This window comes from Lissotriton helveticus, chromosome 1_1, assembly GCF_964261635.1.
Source record: "Lissotriton helveticus chromosome 1_1, aLisHel1.1, whole genome shotgun sequence".
Taxonomy (NCBI): domain Eukaryota; kingdom Metazoa; phylum Chordata; class Amphibia; order Caudata; family Salamandridae; genus Lissotriton; species Lissotriton helveticus.
In genome coordinates, this window is record NC_136057.1 from 1659458959 (window position 1) to 1659481619 (window position 22661).

Consider the following 22661-nt stretch of genomic DNA (forward strand, 5'->3'; position numbering starts at 1 on the left):
GATAGGCGCAGACAGGCCCGCCGTTGGCTCAGGCTTTGCCCAGGTGCATCCGCGCGCATCCCGCGCTGCGGGAGCCCCAAGCTGATTACAAGCGCCTCCTTGTGCCACTAACGGTGTTGGTGGGAGCTGCCATGATGTGCAGTGGGGGATGCAGTCCCCTACTCTGCCTGTGGCTGTGGCGGCTGTGACAGGCTTCCGCGTTTCGGGAGCCCCGAGCTAATTACAAGCACCTCCTGGCGCAAAACCAATGGCGTTGGCGGGAGCGGATGCTCTGCCTGTGATGGCTGTGACGGGCTCCAGCGATGCGGAAGCCCCAAGCTGATTACAAGCTCCTCCTAGTGCAAAAACAACTTCATTGGCGGCAGCTGGTGCAATGTGCAATGGGGGATGAAGTCCTCTGCTCGCCAGTTGTGGCTGTGACGGGCTCCCGCGCTGAAGGAGCCCTGAGATGATTACAAGCGCCTCCTGACCTGATAACAATGGCGTTGGCGGCAGCGGCCGTCAAGTGTGGTGGGGGATGAAGCCCCCTGCTCTACCTGTGGCTGCTGTGACAGGCTCTACTGAAAACAATCCTACAGCTTTCTCTTTCGTCATTTTAAACTGTACATCCTCAGCTGGAGTCTGATATTCAACTTCCTCTTTTGTACAGTAAATTGTGAAGTTTAACTTGCACCACAAATGTCTTCCTAGCAGGCTTACAGGGCCTGAGTCACAAACAAGAAATTGGTAACTTTCCTCAAATAAACTTATTTTTACTCCAACCTTCTCTAAAAATGTGTTTTTATTCTGTTTGCTTAAAACTCCTACAACTTGGATCTTCTTTCCTAAGTCAGGTAGGTCTGGAACTTCCACGGTTCCCACAATGGATCTGGCAATATCAGAAATGTCTGCGCTAAAACTGTCTTTTTTAAATACAGCAAACTGTTGAAACGGGTTCTGATTTTGGTTCCGAAAAGAATTCAAATTTGCTTTGGACCTCTGATATAATTTAGATTTGGGATTTCCCATATTTTGTGTGACTATCTGGGCTTGGAGAACATGTATCCGTGGGACTTGTTTTTGAATTGACAATTGCATTTGCTGAACTGGCACATTTTGTATCTGCATTCCTCCTTGTATTTGCACATTTTATTTACTGCATCAGGTTTAAGTCTACACTTCCTCTTCCAAGGCTGAAATCTTTTACAAAGATGGCATAAGTTCATTTTCTACAGCATTGTGACATCCATACCTGAATTTAGACCAACTAAACCTCGTCCTTCTCTGTCCTGTGAAACACCAAGTCCTCCTTGAGCACCTCATACTCCTGCTTGTGGAACCACCCCTTGTATCTCACCTTTATTTCCTGCAAACGACCAATTCTGAAATCCTCTCTGGGCAACTTTCCTCTGAACCATCACAAATGTCTTCTTAAACTCTTTCTGATTCATTTCTTGTCCATCACTACATTACCCATCATCTTTCAAGATCTCATCTATCAACTTTCTCTGCCAGACCACACTTTGCTGTATGTGCACACTGATCTGACCTGAGATCATTAATTCAATAACACATTGAGAGCCAGATGTACGACCATTCCATTCTGGGAGTTGCACATTGCAATGTTTCACGACTCGCAATTTGTGACTCGCAAAATGGCATGTAGAACAGTGTTTGAGACACTGTTTGCGATTCTCAAATGGGTCGCAAGGGTCCTGCCACATTAATATTCATTTCAGAAAATGGGGTTAACCCAATGTTGGTCCTGGACCTGGGTACTTAGACGATACAAAAAACAATGGTCCTAGAACCTTAATCACAATAGCGATTCAATCAAGTCACATATTTTGAGTATTTCCTTAAATTTGAGAGGAGTATGGAGCAGAAATAATTATGCAAAGCTCCCCAACGCTTGAGTCAAAATTATGTCAACATCAAATGAACGTGAAGGATGAACAGAGCACAGACCAAAGATTCAATTCTTCTGGTAATTTAATACTCATTTATAGAGAAGTCAAGTAATGTTCATGAGATATAGACAAAAGGAGGTTGCTCCAAGATGTATATAACTTGAACTGACTGTAATATATGAAAAGCTAGGCCACATATGATGGTGAACGACAACCGTTCATACTGTTTATGTACATAACATGTAGTTTCCTTCCCTTCTACGCCACTGAAATCCTTTTCTGTCACTGACCAACACTGAGCACCCCTTCCCCACCAGCACGTTCCCTCTTGGAGCAACCTCCTTTTGTCTATATCTCATGAACATTACTTGACTTCTCTATAAATGAGTATTAAATTACCAGAAGAATTGAATCTTTGGTCTGTGCTCTGTTTATCCTTCACGTTCATTTGATGTTGACGTAATTTTGACTCAAGCGTTGAGGAGCTTTGCATAATTATTTCTGCTCCATTCTCCTCTCAACATACTCCTCTCAAATTTAAGGAAATACTCAAAATGTGTGACTTGATTGAATCCCTATTGTGATTAACATTAATATTCATGACGCAGGTCGTGATTTGCGACCCATTGGGAATGGTCTGCAAACACAGGGATGGTGGCCTGCTGGGGACAATAGACCCCATGCCTGTGTTTGATTTTTTAATAAAGCAACTTTTTTCCCCAAATGCTGTCCCTTTTCCTTGAAGGAAAACCGGATGTGTTTAAAAAAAATTTAAATATTTTTTTCATTTTTTAAGGGCAGGCAGTGGTCCCTGGGACCACTAACTGCTCTTAAAAAATATCTTTGCGCCCATTCACAATGGGGAGGGGGTTCCCTGGAGACCCTCTCCCGTTTGCGAGTTGCTTACCACCTACTTGAAGTAGTTGGTAAACTGAAAGTGTTTTGTCACCGCAAATGCGTCACAAAACAATGGTACATACCCTTCTGACTCGCTATCAGGAAGGCTTCCCTTGGCACCCCCCTTCCTAATAGTGACTCGTAAACACTATTTTGTTAGTCACTGACTCGCAAAATAGTGTTTTACATACCACCACCCTTTTTTGCAGTCACAAATGGGCCAATTTCCTGTTTGTGACCGGAAAAAAATGGTCATATATCTGGCCATGAGACACAAAGAATCTCATTTCACTGGCATCAGGATATACTCCCCCCCTGTGTATTTGAAACAACTGAAACACTTTTTCATTAAATGAATGAACCGATTCTGTTAGTTCTTGTGAGGTCCTTTCAATCTTTACCCAATCAAGATCTTGTGGTGGCACTCGGGCCTTCAGAAAAGTATTCACTGCTTTATTTTTCTCTATAACTATAGAAGATTCTGAATTAGTGCAAAAATCTCTAGTTGTTTCATCGCTTGGGCATTTCACAACAACTTTACACTCAGACCACAATTCAGTTGGCATTGCAGCGTCAAAGAAGATTTTGAAATTATTCCACAACACCTTTGAAATTTCAACAAAACCATCAACTTGTTGGGTACCACTGTATAGGTTAGTCTGTCAATTTTGGAAATTTGTTCACAAGTTCACCACTGTTGAAAGATGCAGGAACATGCGCTCCTCCCACTTTTTATTCTCAATCGATAAGCTTAAGCTTCTCCCTCATCTTGTTTATTTTTTCTCATAATAGGTCTGGTGATTTTTTCTTCTTCTCGTTTCCTTGCCCACTTGTTTGCTAATTTCTTAAAACCAATCCATTTACAAGTGTATTTGAACAATTCTGTAATGTGTAAACACATTCCTGAAGAATGCATTGTCTCAATTGCTTAATCATCCATCTGTACCCTGAAACTTTTCTGCAATGGAAAACTTCCTGAAACATCAATTTCATATTTTTGGGCAGAGTCAGTCTATCTTGTGTAGATACTGCACATATTGTAATTTTCATACTCAGGGAAATTAATTATTTTTCCTGATATTTGTTCAAATTCTCAAGCTCTAAACATTCCCTGATAATTTCTTCAAGCTCAATTTTTATCTTTGAAACATTAAGTGGTCTCACTTTTACGGTTCTGGGTCAACTTGTTCCACCATGCTCTCATTCTTTTTAATCCCTGCAGCTTCCTCAAACAATTGTCTAAAAATCCCATCTTCAACTAGATGTGTTTTTCCCTGGGCTATTGTGTTGTAGAGACAATCCTTCCCCCATCTATCAATGCTTGAACTGTCTGGGGCAGTTTCTGTTCTGTAATCTGTGAATTCTGAGATGTTGGGATAAACCCTTAATTAATTACTCCTTCTACAGCTCTTTGAGCTTCTTGAGTTGGGACCTAATTAAATAGGACAGTCACAATTTGTCTAGGCACCATTTGTGCAGCTACAGTTTGCAGTGTTTGTACTGAATCAGTCACAATTGGAGCAGTAACACATGGAGGTATTGAGTCAACAGGTGGTGGGGCAATCTGAAATGTTTGTAAAGTTCTCTCCATCTGTATTTCTCTTGGTCCAACAGAAGTAGTAGCCACTGTAGTACTTGCTGGTACACTTCTATCAGTATTTGTAGTGGGGACGACATACCGTGGTGGACACTCAGTTAACCATGCATTCAATATTTCATCCCCTAAATCACTATCGGTTTGAGGCTTTTTGTCATCCTTAATTTCCTTCTCCTGTAACCTTTTTCTGCTTCTCAGTATAATCTGGTTCTCTCAACTAGAACATTCCACCATCTCTGAAGTGCTGCATCCCAATGAACATCTGCAAAATTACGCTCTTCTCCACTGGCCTCATTGTGGCATTTCTCTATCACCTTGTCTCTTGCTGTTATTTCCCACACAAAAAGGCTTCGAATTGTGTGGTTCTAGATGATGTCTTTATTTCACATAACATTTCCCTTAATCTGTCAATAATTTGCAATTCAAAAATACCAATTTCTGGAAAACTCAAAGGACCCTCTTTCTCAGTAATCTTGCACCATTAACAAATCTAAAAACATAACTTTAGTCTCAAATTTGTTAGCATAAATTGTACAGGCATTCACTCGGGTGGTGCCACTTCACCGACCCAAATCCATTTCATCACATTACCTTCCAAAAATGTCTTAAAGCCTTTAAACCATTTAATTTCTACAGTAATTCTAGGCATTTTTTTGATTCAATTCCGTAAATGTCAGATTTCTTTCCTCCAGTCCTGTTACAGTTTTAATTCTTGAAGACTCTCAACCAATTTCAATATGGTAATCGCACACCTGACCTGTCACCGCATGGCACACTCTGACGTCACTCTCACTCCTCGCAGTGGCTCCCCCTTCTTCACCATTTCTCTTTTCACAAACACACATTTTCTCAAACAACAATTATCTGCTCCTCTAACAGAATTGATAGAATTCAATCACTCAAAGAACGCACTCTCACAATGAAACCTCGACTAGAGGGAATCACCTTAATTAATATAGTATTCCTTCACACTATTAACAATTGTCCAATTCACACAAATTCCCTATCTCAACTGGGGCAGTCGACAACATCTCACGACAAACCCCCACAAAACACAGCAGACAAATACAACATAGTATTTTCTGCACCTTATTATATATCCATGGATCTTAGTTCACGTCGGACCTGATAACAACTTCGACAGTAACTTGTCACCACAGTCACACAACTCTCACAACAACTCCACAAGACATCACACAACCAATGTTTCACCGCATCTAGCAATGCAATTACCCCAAATGTAATTACCTCAAGTGCAATTGCCACAAATGAAATTACTGCAAACACAATTACAGCATACCACAAATCTAACCCAATGCAATTACCTTAATTGCAATTACCACAAACACATTTATCCCTATTAATACTCACATCTTCTTCAGGAACCTTCTTCTCATATCGCCTTCTAATACCGCTCTGCCAGTCTTCAACTTTTGGGCATTGGAATCAGGAATCAGGACTTTTTGGAACATGGTCAATTATTCTAACGCGGGCAATAATTTTGTTCCTCCATTCAGACCGTTTACCTAAACTCTGCTCCTTTTGGTCAAGGTGTAAAATCTTCCCTCTGCTACCAAACTGTGAGCGCTAAAACCTTGTGGTAATTTCTCGTTTGGAAATATCAGTATATGTGGCACAATTACCTCTAATTACCATTACCCTTTTTCCAAGCCATTATCTATTCTTGAGGTGATCAATCTTGACCACCGTATTTTGGAAAAAAGAGCGACTTTATAAACACAAGCTAATAATCAAATGGAAATAAATATTTTTGTCAATAAATAGAGGTTGTGAGTAGTTTCAAAGGGTTTTATTTTCTAACTGATGTTTAAGATTCTCTGATTGTTTATTCAGTTGTCAAAAATCAATCAGGTTACCGAATTGATAATAGAAAAATTAAGCTAGTGCAGAGCCTATTGTAATATTCATACAGTGCATTCCATAAAGGAAAGAATCTCTATTCTAAGAAAAAGGGGCTGAAATAATTTCAGTCAAAACTTATGAAGAGTTTGAAAATGAAGGCAAGAGCGAGATTAGCATGAAGCTAATTCGATAATTAATAATTGCAGAATCTCCCATAAAAAGAAACAAAGCATAGAAAAATTAAGCCTTAGCAAGTCAATTAGACAAAGCATAAAGCTTGCATTTTTAATAAAAGTCCAATGAAGCACAGCCTGCATCTAACCTGCCCTCATCTGTTCTGCTCTCCGTCATAGTCTGCCCTCACCTCTTCTGAAGATCTCCCTCTCTAAGTCTGAAACTCTTAAACTAGCAATGCATTTATAATTCTGTAAAAATTAGATAAAAGTATGTTGCATACTAGCATTCTCCACAAGGCACATCTCCTTCCTCTCTGCTGTCTACACATCATCCATCAGGCTCTTTTCTCATGGCATATTTTAATCTCATTTAAAATGACTTCCTCTCCTTACCTTCTGTTAAAGAAACATGTTATTCTAAATAGCCACAATATATTAGCTACAAGAGAACTTATTATTTAAGCAGGGATCATTTAAATGTAATATGGTAATACATTTTTCAATGTGTGTGCTTTGCTGTTCTCTAAGGCTAGTAAATGAATGGGGCTGTTTTTGAGACATTTTACCTGCAACTAATAGGATAAGGCTCTGAGGTTACATGCTGTAAATTATACCAGGCATCTCTATTTCTCATGAGAGGCACATTCCTCTTTTATCTGGAAGTTCAACTTGAAGATCTCAGAGCAAGTTAAACAATTAGCTGTTTTCTTTTTTCAATGCTTCAAAATGTTGTGTTAATTCAATAAAACTATATGCTCCTGCTGCATACATGTCTAAACATTTTCTGAGTTTAAACCACATTCTATAGTGAGGAGAAAATCTAAACTAGTCACATTAAGGTCAAACTATAAATTAATTGTGCAAAGGGAAAGCTTCTGGTTAAAGGCCTGTGAAAATCAAAGACTTATGTTTTCATTTCAGCACCAATTGACTGTGTGTCACGTTTTCAAATGCTTTTTTTCTGTTTGAAGCCCAAGGCAGATTTGTCATTAGTAGTGCTTAATTTCATAGGATGTTTTCATGCTCAATCACCCCCTTTCTTAGCCAATAGGAAGGCGATTACTGCAAACCGCATTGTAGATACTGGAAGGTCCTTGACATATATTAACAATGGCAATTAGGATGAGGAGGCAAAACGTACCCACTATATCAGCTATGAAGCCTAACGATTGAGAGCAAAACTCTTACACTGGAAGGAGGCGGGGTGCAGCATGGCCGTGCTACATGCAAGACGTCCCCTCCCGGGAGATGACATCCTGTACAACCAGGGTCACCTCCAACCCGAAGGATTTCATTCACATAGGGGTTTAATACAGCCAATGAAGGCATTTGTAGTGTATAAGCCAGTGCATACGGTTTCCGATTATCTAGCACATCTGGAAGCAGCAGTATCTCCAATGCTTATCTGTAAGTGTTGTATCAAATCTACATTCCAGTGTTGTCTAGCTTCAGTCTCCTCAGCCTGTTTAACATTCACAGCGCACATCATCAAGCAATCTTACAGTAAGAATACGTCCAGCAGCTTTTTTTAGCTGGCGTTTTTAATTGGTCAGTGATCAGGAATGTCCTCATGAAAAACAGATCTCCTGGATGCAATATTTTCTACATTTGTAAAATTCTCTCAGTTTGGAAGCATAGCCTTTTTTTCAAAATGTTGATATTACTGTGCTGGAGTTTAGCTCACAAAAAATAAATCATATATGAAAAGCGCAAAATAAATGAGAACCCATTTAACATAATTCAAAGAGTAAACATGCAAGCACTTGCCTGAGCTTCACAGCTCCCCTATCTGGTATCTGTACACAAAGTTCATTATACATTAGAAAGATGGGCGACAGTAAGTAAGAACAGGATAGACTAAAAGGTGCTTATAAAAAAAAGGCAAATTCTTATTAAAGCAAGCTTTGGAAGCCCGCTACAAGTCTGATGCAGACTGTTCCGTAGAAGCACACTGTGGGAAGACCAGGGCCACTAAGCAGTCCTGGCCTTTTTAATTAAAGCAATTTTGGCTCTATGTAGCAGGCAGAATGCACAAAGATCTTTCTTTTACTCTTGCCTTGTTCTTTCCAACTTGTTAGGGCAATACATATAAAATGTGTATCCGATCATTTGGTGGCGTGGAAGGTAACTGGTTTTTAATATCTAGAAGATAATGGAAAAGCAAGGTTGGAATCAGCCAATTAGACTTGACTACTCATTTGCCAGGCCTGGGGGATGAGCGGGTCGCCAAGTAGTCCATGATGATAGTTGGAAAGTACGATAAGGGTATATAGAAAAACTTGGAGTCCCATCCGGGGGTGTAGCGGCTTCGTGGGTAGACAGCAGTGAGGGCGTGCTGTAGTGAGTCCACCACAAGGTGCAGGTTAGGGTTGCCTGTGGTTGACAGGTCCACAAGGTTTTTGACATCTAAGGAGAGAATATTGAACATGAGCAAACAGTTCATTTTCAAATGCCATCTCTTGCAGTACTGCACTGGCTCTGCTCTTGGATCACCCATCACTGCTCCTCCCCTTTAGCACTAACACCTTTATTCCCTCCTGTGGCACTAACTCTGCTATTATTTATTACTATTCTATTTTACTTTATGGCGCCAAGGCGTTCATTACGGATGAGCTGTGGGTGTGATAAATAGCCCTTACTCCAAGTTTTTGCCTTGTTAGGGAGGACTAACATCCATATATTTATGCTTGCTACATCAAAATCGACATATTGTTTAAATTAGCATACATTTCCCCCACTGAAACTGACCTAGGGAAAATTGCGATGGTGATTACTCCTTTAACTATTCATCGCATTACACAAAATTCAATATATGTGGCTAAAAGAGTCCCAGCATATACTTAGTGGCTCACATGTAATGAAGGCCTCACTCTGCTGTCAGTCTCGAGCACAGACACTATTGTATCATACTACCTCTTGTTTTGTTATTCTACAGCTAATCACTCAAACACTAACACTTCATAGTTCCTACAGCACAAACTCAATTGCCTTCTCTGCCATCTTCCTCAAAGCAGTCCCAACAAGTTGAAAAAGATCTTTCCCACAGAAGTTGTGTCCCAGCTGATGAAAAACACTTTTCCCAGCATGACTGCCAATACCCAGCAGTCTATATGAGGGGAGAAACTTAATAAATACGTCCTATTTAGCTCTCTCCTACGCATCGCGCATGCACAGTACAGGAGGACCTTTAGCCGGCGCACTGGTCACTTTCAAGCACACACTCATGCTTGTAGCAGCATCCACCTTGCGGGAGCGAGCAGGGGTGCGCTACATGCATGAGTGCAGTGCTTGAAAATGAGAAGCCTGCGCGCCACACACTCACCACTCCTGGCCTCTCCTCCTGCTCCCCCTCTCTCTCATGTGCATTCCTTGTTTCTACTTCTCTGTATCTCTGCCGTGCAGAAAAACAAGTTTATATTTGTATTAATTGAATTCTTAATGAATACACTTTTTTTTCTAAAATGCATTGCATTGTAAATGCTTTTCTTACCACGGAAACGAGGCGGATACGTTTTACTTTATCATGTGTCCACGAACCGTGCCTCTACTTCTTGGATTGTTTGAATTGCCAAGCATGCTTTAGCTCTTTGTAAGTAGGCCCGTTCATGCGAATGACTCGCACAGCTGCTTATGTTGACAGGCCTCGCCGTTCTGAAATTTAGCCCTGATAATAGCGAGTGAATATTAATTTGTGTGCACGTTTTCCTCCCGTATGGCTTAATCTATGGCTGGAATAAGATTTCCTCATACTGATTTTACAATGTAAGTTAAAAGTTTGGTATCACATGATGTAGCAAATTATGAATTTCCATCATACATGAATTGTTTGGATTCCACTGCAAATTTGAAAGATGGCTTAATTTCCTGCACACTGCCCCTGTATATAAAATGTCTAAACAGAAACTCTCAGTTTCATATCCTACTGCATTTTACGACCCCCCCCCCCCTCTTCAGCCAGCCCCGTCACTCGATAGACAGGAGGGAGGTATAGGCAGTGCAGCAACACTGTCCAAGCCGTCTCCACTAAAAGCCTTGCTCAGACAGTACAGTATCGGGGGCGAAGTATCATATCCATCTGTAAGTGCTGCTTACCTGTTATGGGATCAAACACATTGAAAAGGGGGGGCCCTCGGCCCCCCCGCACGCATGGCGGCGCGGCGACCGCTTCCCCCCCTTCCCCCTTGTGTGCCTCTCGGTGGTGGGGGCGGGCCCTTGGGCGCGACCCACCACCGATTGGCCGGCGACCTCCCTGACCCGGATACCAGTGTAGAAGGTCCGGGTCAGGGGGGACGGGCTACTGGAGGGGTGGGGCGGGGGGGCGTTGCCCCCCCCGCCTGGCCCCTCAGGAATAAAGAGGCGGGGAGCGCCCAGGAGACCCCCTTGTCCCTGGACGCTCCCTCACAGCACGGTGTGCCCCGCGCTCGGGGCTTCTTTGTTTTTTGTAATTTTCTCTTTCTTTTTCAGGTTGGCGCCGTGTCCAGAACAAGCGGTTTTGGAGCCTCGTTGATCGGAAGGGTCGCCGCCGCGTGGAGCCAGCGGAGCCTCGTTGATCGGAAGGGTCGCCGCCGCGTGGAGCCAGCCGGTTTTTCAAGCGGGGGTGTGAGAGGAGACCCGTCGGGGAACTCGCGGCGCCAGTGTCCGAATCAGTGTGTGTGCGAGCGTTGCGGACCGCTCGAGGCTCCATAAGGTATCGTGCGGGGGGCGGGTGCTCCAGAGACGGTGCATCGGCCAGCCGGTGTAGTGGTGAGCGGCCGGGGGAGAGGAGAAGGCGGACTCGTTACCGTAGTGCAGCGGTTGGGCAAATACGGGTAAAACAGGGCTCCGTAGTGATAATAAGGAACGGAGCGGGCAGTTGGAATAATAGACTTGTCTCCCCGATTTGCGCCTTTCATTTTCTCACGCTTGTGTTCACAGGGCAGTTAGAACGTGCTACGATACAGGGAAGTGAAGCAGGGTCGACCAGGGCAGCACCTGGATGGGAGACCCCCTATGATAACGTGCAATTGTAAGGAAAAAGCAAAGTGGCATTGGATAACTGTTTTTTCATGACTGTTTTAAAAGAAAAAAAGCGAAGTAACATTCAATAACTGTTTTTTCATGACTGTTTTGCATTAAGTATTCTGATATTGGCTTACATTAAGTATTTTGATATTGGTGACTTTGAACAAAGGGTGCAATTGAGGGTAAGAAGTAAATTCAATGTTCTTTCAGAATTTTCTGGCCTGGAGGGAGTGTTAATTTATTGTCTGCTGCTACAACGTATTTTTAGTGGTGCACATCACCAGAAAGGTTAACGGGAGGGGTTCAAGCCTCCACTGTATTTAAACTGGGCTTTCCTAAGTCTGCTCCTGCTTTTATCACACGGTGTTAATACATTTCTCTATTCCAGGCATTTTTAACGACACTATCGGTGCAATTCACTCACAGAGGGGACGTAAGGACTGTCAGCGCGCAGCCTGGTGTGGGGTGTGATCGCAGACCGATATCGCCGGCGAGTAAGCAGGACTGGTCGGTAAGAGGGGTACGGGGGGCTGGCATTCATCGCTCCTGGTGGCCGCCGGGTGGGTCTACATTAGGTTTACTCACCCCTTACATATCCGGATAAGCCGGTAGTGTTGCGGTCGCCGTTGCATGGTGCTGAAAGCCCCCTGGTCACCCTCCATCTGAAAGGTACACAAGGTTGGCCTGTCGTGACACTAGGAGAGTAGGCTGCTGTTTGTTGGATTTATCATGCCAGGACCACGGGATGGTAAAGGTGGGTCCAAGATGGAGGTTATGTTGCGGGCCATGATGCGTGAAATGGGCGAAATTAAACAGCGGCTAGGGAAGGTGGATGAACTGGAAGCACGGTTTAATGAGAGGCATGATGAGGCCCCTGGGCCATCGGGTAGGCCTATTCGCCAGAGGGCGGCACCTTTGCCAAGGGGGGATTTTGTTACCCCGCCTAGGAAATCCAAGCCCAAGAAACCCAGGTATGCTGCACCTGCCCCAGGGCCAGTAGTGCCGGTACCTGCCATGCCGCTAGCGGTCATCCCACCCCCTATTATACCAATGCCTGTACTCCCAGCCCCCGCGGTGCCGGTGCCTGTCATACCGCCAGGAGATGCAGGGCCTGCTCCCTCACCGGTGGCCACGATCCCGGCTACAGGCCTGCCGCAACCGGCACCCGCCTTGCCTACTACGCCAGCACCACTGGCCATGATGCGTGAAATGGGCGAAATTAAACAGCGGCTAGGGAAGGTGGATGAACTGGAAGCACGGTTTAATGAGAGGCATGATGAGGCCCCTGGGCCATCGGGTAGGCCTATTCGCCAGAGGTCGGCACCTTTGCCAAGGGGGGATTTTGTTACCCCGCCTAGGAAATCCAAGCCCAAGAAACCCAGGTATGCTGCACCTGCCCCAGGGCCTGTAGTGCCGGTACCTGCCACGCCACTAGCGGTCATCCCACCCCCTATTATACCAATGCCTGTACTCCCAGCCCCCGCGGTGCCGGTGCCTGTCATACCGCCAGGAGATGCAGGGCCTGCTCCCTCACCGGTGGCCACGATCCCGGCTACAGGCCTGCCGCAACCGGCACCCGCCTTGCCTACTACGCCAGCACCACTGGGCATAACCCCAGTGGCGCCTGCTGTCCCAGCGGGGAGTTTAGATGCAATGCCCCCTGAATTGGTGTCTCAGATAACGGCCTTGATGCCGTGGCTACAGAAGGGGGGGGCTTTCCCGACGTCTGCAGATCATGCAGCGGAGGCAGCGAGGTTTGTAGACAAGATTAAATCGGCGGCAGTAGCCGACAGTGTCGCAGTGCCCGTATCTTCTCCCCTTGCAGGTTCCAGTCTTGCCCAGCAGAACGGAGCTAGTGGGCAGCCGGCCCCGGTGCCCGCACATGGTAAGGAGGTGGCATTGCCGCTCTTGGGGGATGGTGCTCTACCTTCCAGGAGTGAGAATTTAGCGCAACATGTGTCGCAGACTGTGAGGGAGATGATTTGGGCAGATAAATATGTGTATATTTATTCATTGTTATTGGATAATAGGGAAATGGAGCATGCTAAGACACTGAAGGAGTGGATGCACCCAAGTGAATGGAGGGCTCAGTGTGCTAGATTTAGGGTGGAGGAAACACTGCTCAACTGGATCAAGGCTTTTGCTGTATTCACGGCTATCAAGGCCGAACGACCTCCAGATTTACAGGCACCATTGGCATGCTACCAGAGCAGGATTGTGGGGTGGAGTGAACAGTATTCTGGGGATGCGTGGAAGGGGTACGATTTGAATTTCAGGAAAGCATTAGAATTCAATCGATCATTAGCATGGGATACAGTGGACTCCATGTCATGGCATAAGCAGTTCTCCGATAATTCACCCCCCCCTCCGTTTTCCGGTTCGGTCAGGGTGTTCTCCGCGAGACCCAACAGCCCTTTCGGCCCCCCCAAACTAGTGAGGTACCTAGGAGGTCTAGGGCCGGTGGGGCAGAGAAAAAGGGGGTGTGCTGGGACTTTAATAGGCGCACCTGCACAAGGGCCCCGGGCGCTTGTAAATTTAGACACGCATGTTCCTCCTGTGGTCACCCCTCTCATCCAGAAACATCCTGCAGGTCCAAGCATGGGAACACGGGACAGAGGGGAAGGGGAAAGCCACTGTAAGACAAACCAGTTAGGCACCCCCACGCCAGTGGATGTGTTAGCAATGATACCATGGTTAAATAGATACCCGGACCACACATCGGCCACCCTACTCCAAGAAGGTTTCTCCAAAGGCTTCAGGATCCCTGCGGCAGGATACACAGGCAGCGCACACTGTAAGAATCAGTTATCAGTAAAACACAATCCGGCTGTGGTGGCCGCCAAAATTGAGAAGGAGTTGTCTTTAGGCAGGATAGCTGGCCCTTTTACTGAGGTGCCGGTACCCAATTTTGTGTGTTCACCATTAGGAGTCGTCCCTAAAAAAGAGAAGGGGCAATTCAGATTGATCCACAACCTGTCAGCACCTAGAGGCGCGTCACTGAATGATGCCATTGACGAGGGTATTTGTAGTGTTAAGTACGCCTCTTTTGACCAGGCTGTTAACTTATTACAGGCCATGGGGCCCGGGGCGTTGATGGCAAAGTCAGACATTGAATCAGCCTTCCGTCTCCTCCCGGTACACCCGGCGGATCAACATCTCCTGGGTTTTACGTTTGGGGATAGGTTCTACATGGATAAATGCATGCCCATGGGTTGTTCTATATCATGTGCATACTTTGAGATGTTTAGCTCTTTTCTTGAATGGGCCATGAGACAAGCGACGGGCCACCAGCAGGTCATGCATTATTTGGATGATTTCCTCTTCCTGGGTACAGCTGGATCTCAGGAGTGTGCATGGGCATTGCAGGAATTTTGCGTGCTTATGCGGGCTTTTGGTGTCCCGCTTGCGCCCGGGAAGACTGTTGGCCCGACCACCTGCTTGGAATTCCTCGGCATTGAGATTGATTCGGTGGAGGGATGTTTTAGATTGCCCAGGGACAAAGTGGACAAATTCAAAACAGCGCTACGTTTATGCCTACGCAAAGATAAGGTCACCTTGCAGCAATTACAGGAGGTTGTGGGGCAACTGAACTTCGCACTGAGGGTCATCCCCATGGCTCGCCCTTTCTCTCGCTCCATCGCCCAAGCAATGAAGGGGCTAAGGGAGAAACATCACCGCACTAGGCTGTCGTCTGAGATTCGCCAGGATATGCTTATATGGATGGCATTCCTGGAGGATTTTAATGGCAGGGTGGTCTGGCCCGGCCCTCCCACAACATCAGTGGAGTTGGGCCTATGGACAGACGCCGCTGGTAGTGTGGGCTTTGGCGCCATCCTAGGGGACAAGTGGGTCGCTCAACGGTGGCCGGAGGTATGGAGAACATGGGGTCTGACCACTAATATTGGCTTCCTGGAACTCTTCCCAATATGGGTGGCATTGAAGGTCTGGCCCGAACACCTATGTAATCAATCAGTGGTGTTTTGGTCAGACAACATGACAGTAGTGGAGTGTATAAACCAGCAGGGGGCACGATGTCCTTTCATACTTCGTTTGATAAAAGAAATTGTGTTGCAGTGCTTAAGATGGAATGTAGTTTTTAAGGCCAAGCATGTCCCTGGTATTCTGAACAATGCAGCTGACTCCCTCTCTCGCTTCAAAATGCAGGTTTTCAGGGAACATCTTCCTACAGCAGACCCCTCGCCAGCACACTTCCCAGCAGTGCTTTGGCAGATTGGTGCCCCAGATTACAGGACCTCGTGGTTGCTAGCTTAGCCCCCAGGACCAAGACGGCTTATGAAGGGGCGTTTTTGTCTTACCGTGCTTTCTTGGGGCAGCAATGGGAGGTGCTATGGGCGCAGGAGGATGGCTTTGCGGCCTATCTAGAATGGATGCATAAGGAAGGACGCTCTGTGGCAGCTGCAAACAGGCATAGGGCAGCGGTATCATTCTTTACCCAAGCTAGGGGCATGCGTGATTCCACTAACACCTTTATGGTGCGTAAGGCTTTGAGGGGTTGGCGCCGGTTACAAGGGCATCATAAAGATAAGAGAAGGCCCATCGGGTTAGCACGGCTGACGGCTTTACTGGGCGCGCTGGACACTGTTTGTAGCTCGGAGTGGGAGGTACTTCTTTTCAAGGCAGCATTCTCCTTGGCATTCTATGGGGCACTGAGAATTAGTGAGCTAGTGGCAGGGTCCAAGTCAGACTTACTGGGCGGCGTACAAAGGGCGGGTGTAAGGATACAGGAGGACACCATGCGGGTGACCATTCAGAAGTCAAAGACTGACCAGGAGTCACGGGGTCACACCATAGTGCTCCACCGGGCCCCCGCCAATCCTTGCTGCCCAGTGAGGCACGTGGAATTATTTCATGGGCTGCCGGTGGGCGCAGCGGGCAGGGCACTGCTCTGTCACGCCGACGGTACCCCCTTGACCAAATATCAGTTCAGGAGGGTATTGGAGCTGGTGGTCAGAAAAACAGGTCTTGACCCTAAAGAGTTTGGCTCTCATTCCTTTAGAATTGGGGCAGCAACAGAGGCGGTATCAGGGGGCCTCCCAGTTGAGAGAGTGAAGAAACTTGGGAGGTGGGCCTCAGAATGCTACAAACGATATGTACGAATTGACATGTTGTGATTAGATGGTGCTCACGCCTGGTTTGTTCAACCAGCTTAGGGACTTCTTCCAGGGACTGTTGGCGCGCCGGCAATCCCCCCCGTCAGTGGTGATACTTCACCTGGGGGAGAATGATTTGGCCAAACTGGGAAGGCGCATTCTGATTGAAGAGATTATCTCAACTGCGGGGTGGATAGCCAGGACCTGCCCGGGTTGCACGGTAGTATGGTCGCAACTCATACCCCGATGGCAGTGGCGGGGGGGGGAATTCGGTCAGAGCGTTGAATCACTCGGTAAAGAGGATCAACTCACAGTTGGACAAGCTGTTTCGAGCCCCCCTTTTGCAAACGATACCTCATGGGTGTATCTGGGGGGAACGGTATTACTTAGGGGATGGAGTTCACTTGAATGGAGCAGGGAATGTCTTGTGGTCTGACAATATCTGGGCCTGGTTGGAGGGATTTGCCAAGCAGGAGCGTTCCTAAGATAGGGTTTAGAGGGGGGAGGCCAGATCGTCGGTTAACAATGCTGGCCTGTGGCGGTAAGGTCATGACCGGTGAGCACATATTTAAGGTCTGAGGGGGCGGGCATCATCCTATGGAGGTTCCCGCCCAGGGGGAGGGGCCTTTGGGCCACTCCTAGAACTCCAGGGGCAAGGTAATTGATGCTTCAAAGGGGCGCGGGTCGGAGTAGTCACGCTTTCCTTAGGCTGGTAGCCACCCCACGCGTGTGTACTCATGACGTCACCGGATGGCGCAGAGTAAGGGCCCTCCTTTAGTGGGTAAATGGAGTTCACGGCGTAGACCGGGCAATTCCCGGGGCACGACTGCGCATGCGCACGGCTCTAGGTGAGGCGCAGCTTGTAGGACCTGACACCGGTTAGCGACCTTGCCATATGGCCAGAAATGTACAGAAATCAAGATGAGGATGTTAGATTCGGTTAGGAAACAACATGTATTAGAGTTATGTTAAGGTTAGCCTCTCAAACTTGTTGATGATATTTGTATCTAATGTCCTGCTGATTTTTGTATAATTGTTGACCATGCAATTAAAACCTTTTTTAATTTCATATCTTAATAAATACGGCCGGGGGACTAGCCCCCGCCTTCCAAAAAGTAAAGAAGTTTCATGTCCACGTTTCTGGGTGTTGGGTGCCGGATTGGGGGGGGGGGGGCGGCAGCCAGTCGCTGACCATGTGACACACACCGTGAAAAGTGAACGATTTAACAGGATGTTGTCAGAGACGTTCTCTCTGGGTACAATGGCACAATGTTACCGCATTTTGTTATGACTACCAATCAGAAGTAATGTGACCAGGAGGTGCCCTGTAAGTGAAGGGGGCTTCAGAGGCAGCAAAGACAACTGAAATACAAAGGCTCTTTCATACAGAACACGCAGTAGAGCAACTTACATAACCATGAAGGTTGGATAAAAGTTGACAGAGGCATGGAAAAACGTCATGTAGGACTTTGACTATAGTAAAGTCCACATTTGTAAAGCGCACAATCACCCGTAAGGGTCTCTAGGCGCTGGGGGCCGTCAGGAAGATTAAGCGAGCTATTGCCCAGAGTCACATGGTGCTGGGCTAACCTGCCGCTGGAGCCGGGGATCGAACCGTGGTCCCCAGATTCCGGAGTCAGTCGCCCTGGCCGCGGCGCCACACCTCTCCCTATACACCAGACTATATAGTACTGTTCGTTGCTGTGGTTTTCTCTTCATTGCAGAGGGTACTATACTTATCCGCACAGATCCAAACATGTGTATTGTTATGCTGTTTGCCTACAAAACTGAGGATTTTGAATATGTTTTGACTTGCTTTAACATGCCAAGGAGGGCTTTTCTGCAAGCCAATTTATTTCTGATGCAACATAAAGGTTGAGTTCCTTGCCACCTTCTCAGATCTCCTTTTGTGGTTCATCTCTTAAGACTGGTGGATTTCCTGTTGCACTGACACTGATTAGTCATTCGTTTCCCACGAGTCAATGACGAAAAGATAAGGGGAGTTTTCACTCGTTTAGATGCACAGGACTCATTATATTGTCCATTCCTTTGAACTCTGCATCTTGCTTTGCATATACCTAATGCAGTTTTTTCCCCAATACTGTTTAATCTGTCATGCCTTAGTGGTGCAGACCGCTGTTTGTACTTTCCTTCTTCAGCGACGTTAAATAAACAATTAGCAGTATGCCTTGCCAAGAGTTCAAATTGATTTCTAACTGGTAGGCCCACTTAGCATTTCCTGAGATTACCTGTGCTGACAACTTCCTATTGAGTAATACGGAGATCGTTGTTAGATCTTAATACAAATCTGTTTTCCAAGGGACAACATTAAACACCAAACCAAGTTATGTACCTCGAAAAATGTTTCATAGTTGAGTAGCTTGGAGTATAGGGGATAAAAAAGTTTACCAGATTTTTTGAGGTGGCCCTCCTCAAACGGGTGTATTGTTTTTATGTTCTTCTGTGTTCAAGTAAATGGTCAATCTTCTCCTATAAGGAGAAGTTCCTACGTCTACTTTGCGTAAATGTTGCCTTTGCATTCGCTAACATTTTTTTTTTTACAATTGGATCTATTGGAGTTTAAGGGCTGCACTTTCAGTCGGGGTTTACTTTTTGTTTCTAGTAGTAAAAGTATGCGTTTATAAAATATAAAGGTCTTTCAACTCGCCCTCGCCCCTATAAAAAAAACATGAGTTTGCAATGCAATAGGTCTTGCATTTACGCAAGTTCAAGATTTTGGCATTGTAAATGCCAATACCTTTTATTTATGTTTTAAAAACCAAAGCATAAATAAAAGGCATTGTCAATTACAATGCCAATAGCTCCAACTCACGTAAATACAAGACCTATTGCATTGCAAATGCTTGTTTCTGTAGGGCTTCGCAGACTAAAAACAAGTAAAGCAATGTTTTCTTTTTCATTGTAATGTTAATGTTTTTCTTTCTAAAATAGTAGATTAGCTATAGCAATCTCCTCAATTATATACACAGTCATTACCACCTAGCTTTATCAGGTGGGGGGCGCTTCATGTGCTCGCTGCACCTAAGTATTAGACTTGCTTGAGCAGTCTAGTCTTCAATGATGCAGCTATGTTGATCATAATCTCCCTCCTCTACAAATTTGGAGATCTAAATTATAATTTTGCCATGATTTTGTAATAAGTATCAACTCAGTGTACCAATCGGTAGTCTGCATAATCCAGGATGGCGCCTCCCGCCAGTGTACGCTTGAGATTTCAGTTATTTAGAAACTAGCAGAAACAGGAAGTTTGGTTTGGTTTTCGATCTCAGAGTGCCCGAATCCTGGGGAGATGCTCCTTTCTCCGCTGGCAGCTGTTTTGGGATAGTTGTGCTTTTTAACTTTCCTGTGTATTGGCTAGTTATTTCTTGGCATTGTGACTCATGGAAGATTCAATGAGTGATGAAGGTGGGCCATCCACAGAGCTCCCACCTATAGCCAATTTACAACGTTTGATATAAGCTGCAATTGAGGTGACCTTTAGAGCTAGACGGGGTCCGCCTCCTGCTAAAATTCCTATGGTTCTAGCAGTTGGGGATACGATCAATGATCCTGATGAGGAGGAGAGGAAAAGACGATTTATTAAGTGTCCAGACTCAGCAGAAATTCTCCAGCATTTACGAGATAACTTAAGTTTGCCAACTTCTGTCTTATCGGCAGAAGAAGAGGATTTCTTTACATAGTACCAGCGTCAGTAGCCAGAGTCTGTTCCGCTGCATAGTGCCACATGCTGTGTGCTGTCCCATGAATGGAAGGAAGGAGACAACACCTCCTTTCCCAGTTTTCTTTTCAGACCCTACCCTGTAGATAAATGTGCAGATGAATTCCCTGCAGTAGTGAAGGTTGGCAGCCTCATGGCTAATCTGTCCTTGCAGGGTCATTTAATTTTGGAAGATGCCTTTTCTCCTGGCTCTACAACTAAAAAGGTGGAATGGGCGATAAAGAGATCATATGCAGCTTCCAACTTTTCTTTCAGGGCGAAAATATACTACCTACACTGTCTAATCTCTTCTTGAAGATTTTCAGTCACTTGCAGATCAGGTGAATGAGGGAGTAGGCTGTTCGGCAACTCTGGCCAATATGGAACAATAAGTCAGGTTCCTATTAGATTTTATGTTGACAATCTATATGGCTCAGCTGCTGCTTCAGGAGCATTGATTGTCATTCATTGTCACCTTTGCATACACTTGTGGTAGGTCGATGTCATGCAAAAATCATTCTTGGTGAAATTACCATTCGATGGGTCCAGACTCTTTGAGTAACAGTTAAAGGATATGGTAAAAAAAATCGTTAAAAAATAAGAAGCACTTATTGCTAGTCTAATCCTTTTCTAGAGGAAAGGGTTTTGGATAGAGAAAGGCTTTTCCAACGGGTTCTTCCAGGGGTTCTTTTCAGCCCTTTCAATGGAGGGGTCACAGCTGTGGGACCTCAAATCCAGGTTCCAGTCAGCTGGTTCCACTCCCAATCCCCCACCTACAAAAGCCTGACTACTTGAACGTCATCCATGTGGGAAGCCGCTTGTTACTGTTTCAGGACACTAGGCATCATTCAGTAACAGACTGTGGGCTTTAGATGTAGTCTCACAAGGATATCAGAAAGACTTATACACAGATATTGAACTCATTTTTCAGATCAACTCCTCTTTCAAGGCAACCAATTCAGTGACAAGCTCTTCTAGTGGGGATCCGTACGCTGCTTCAAAAAACTGTTATTATTACAGTGCCTCAAGATGAACAATGCCAAGAATTCTACAATTTTATTTTCCTTGTACAGAAAGCCTCAGGGGATGTTGGTCCAATGTTGGACCTGAAGGGCATGAATGATTTCATCTGTCATCACACTTTCAAGATGGTGACTCTGTAGAATATTTTTCTATTGATGAACAAAGGAGGCTACCTAGCATCCCTAAATATGTTGGATGCCTGTTTTCACATCACAATTCATCCAAGCCACCGAGTTTTGGTGCAAGATCAGCACTACCAGTTTTCTGTTATAGAATTTGGTTTGCATTCAGTGCAAACAGTTTTTAGAAAGCACCCGGCCCCATTCGTGGGTATTATGCATGCTGAAGGAATTCAAGTGTATCCCTAACTTGATAGCTGGTTAATTGCATCTTCGTCTTTCCTAAAGGCATAGAAGGGCATTGAGCAGATGTACCATGTTCTGTTGGATCACAGGTTCCACCTGAATCTCAGCAAATCACATCTTCATCCATTTCAGCCGAAGTGATGCAGTATTCTCTCTTTCTCCATTTCTGGGAGATAGGTGTGTTGGCAGAACACACTCTCTCCACTCTCTTAACTGCAGTGTATCTTCTTGGGGGAAGGGGTGAATGGGCCTGCGGACTAGCTCAGTCAGAAATTCCCATTATCAGAATACCTATGTCTTTCCCCTCACATTTTTCAAGAGCTCTTGCAAAGGTTTGGTCATCCTTGGCTAGACCTTGTTGGCACAGAGTCCAACTCCCTCTTACCACAGTTCTGCTCTCTGAATCCCTCCACAGTAGCTTGGGCAATATATGTTATTTCAATCCAGTGGCCAAGGGGGCTTCTTTATTATTTCCTCCTTTTAACTAATCCAACAAGTGTTAAAGAAAATTCAAGAAGATGAAGCTGAGGTATTCTTAGTGGTACCAGAGTAGTCTAGGAGAACTTGATTTCTTCTCCTACTTCAGACAGCGGTCCAATCTCCTTGGAAGTTTCCATTACTTCCCGCTCCAGTGAGACTATCTTCTTTGTCACGAGTCCCTGAAGTGCCTCCATCTTGGTGTATGGCGGGGGAATGGCAAATCCTATTAGGACAGGGTTACTTATCAAGTAGTGGAATGTATTCAGAATTCCAGATGCCAGTCAACACACAAATCATATCGTTGTCACTGATGACATTTTGAATCATAATGCCATAGTAGTAATCTTATCCCTACAATTTGTTCTTCTATCAACATTTTAGATTCTTACAAGATAGTTTTGAACTAGGTCTAGTTGTATCCACAATTAGGAAACAAAGGGCAGCTATCCAATCTTTAAGTTTGGTGGGGGGGTCAGTGTTTCAGCAGCGGCTCCTCTAGCATTGTGTCACTTCAGGAGCTTTTTTCTATAAAGATCCATTT

At 45.3% G+C, this 22661-nt stretch overlaps 1 protein-coding gene across 3 annotated transcripts in view; it reads right to left on the bottom strand.

The window, feature by feature from the left end:
* Nucleotides 1-4818: 4818 nt before the first annotated feature.
* Nucleotides 4819-22661, bottom strand: part of LOC144830053 (17-beta-hydroxysteroid dehydrogenase type 6-like) — a 123375-nt gene continuing 105532 nt past the window's right edge. For 2 of the 3 annotated variants that reach the window (XM_078688879.1, XM_078688878.1), the window contains exon 5: nucleotides 4819-8828. In XM_078688879.1, the coding sequence (XP_078545005.1) occupies nucleotides 8617-8828 (212 nt within the window). In that variant the 3' untranslated portion in view covers nucleotides 4819-8616. The remainder of the gene's footprint in view (nucleotides 8829-22661) is intronic. The other variant, XM_078688880.1, reaches the window with a different exon arrangement.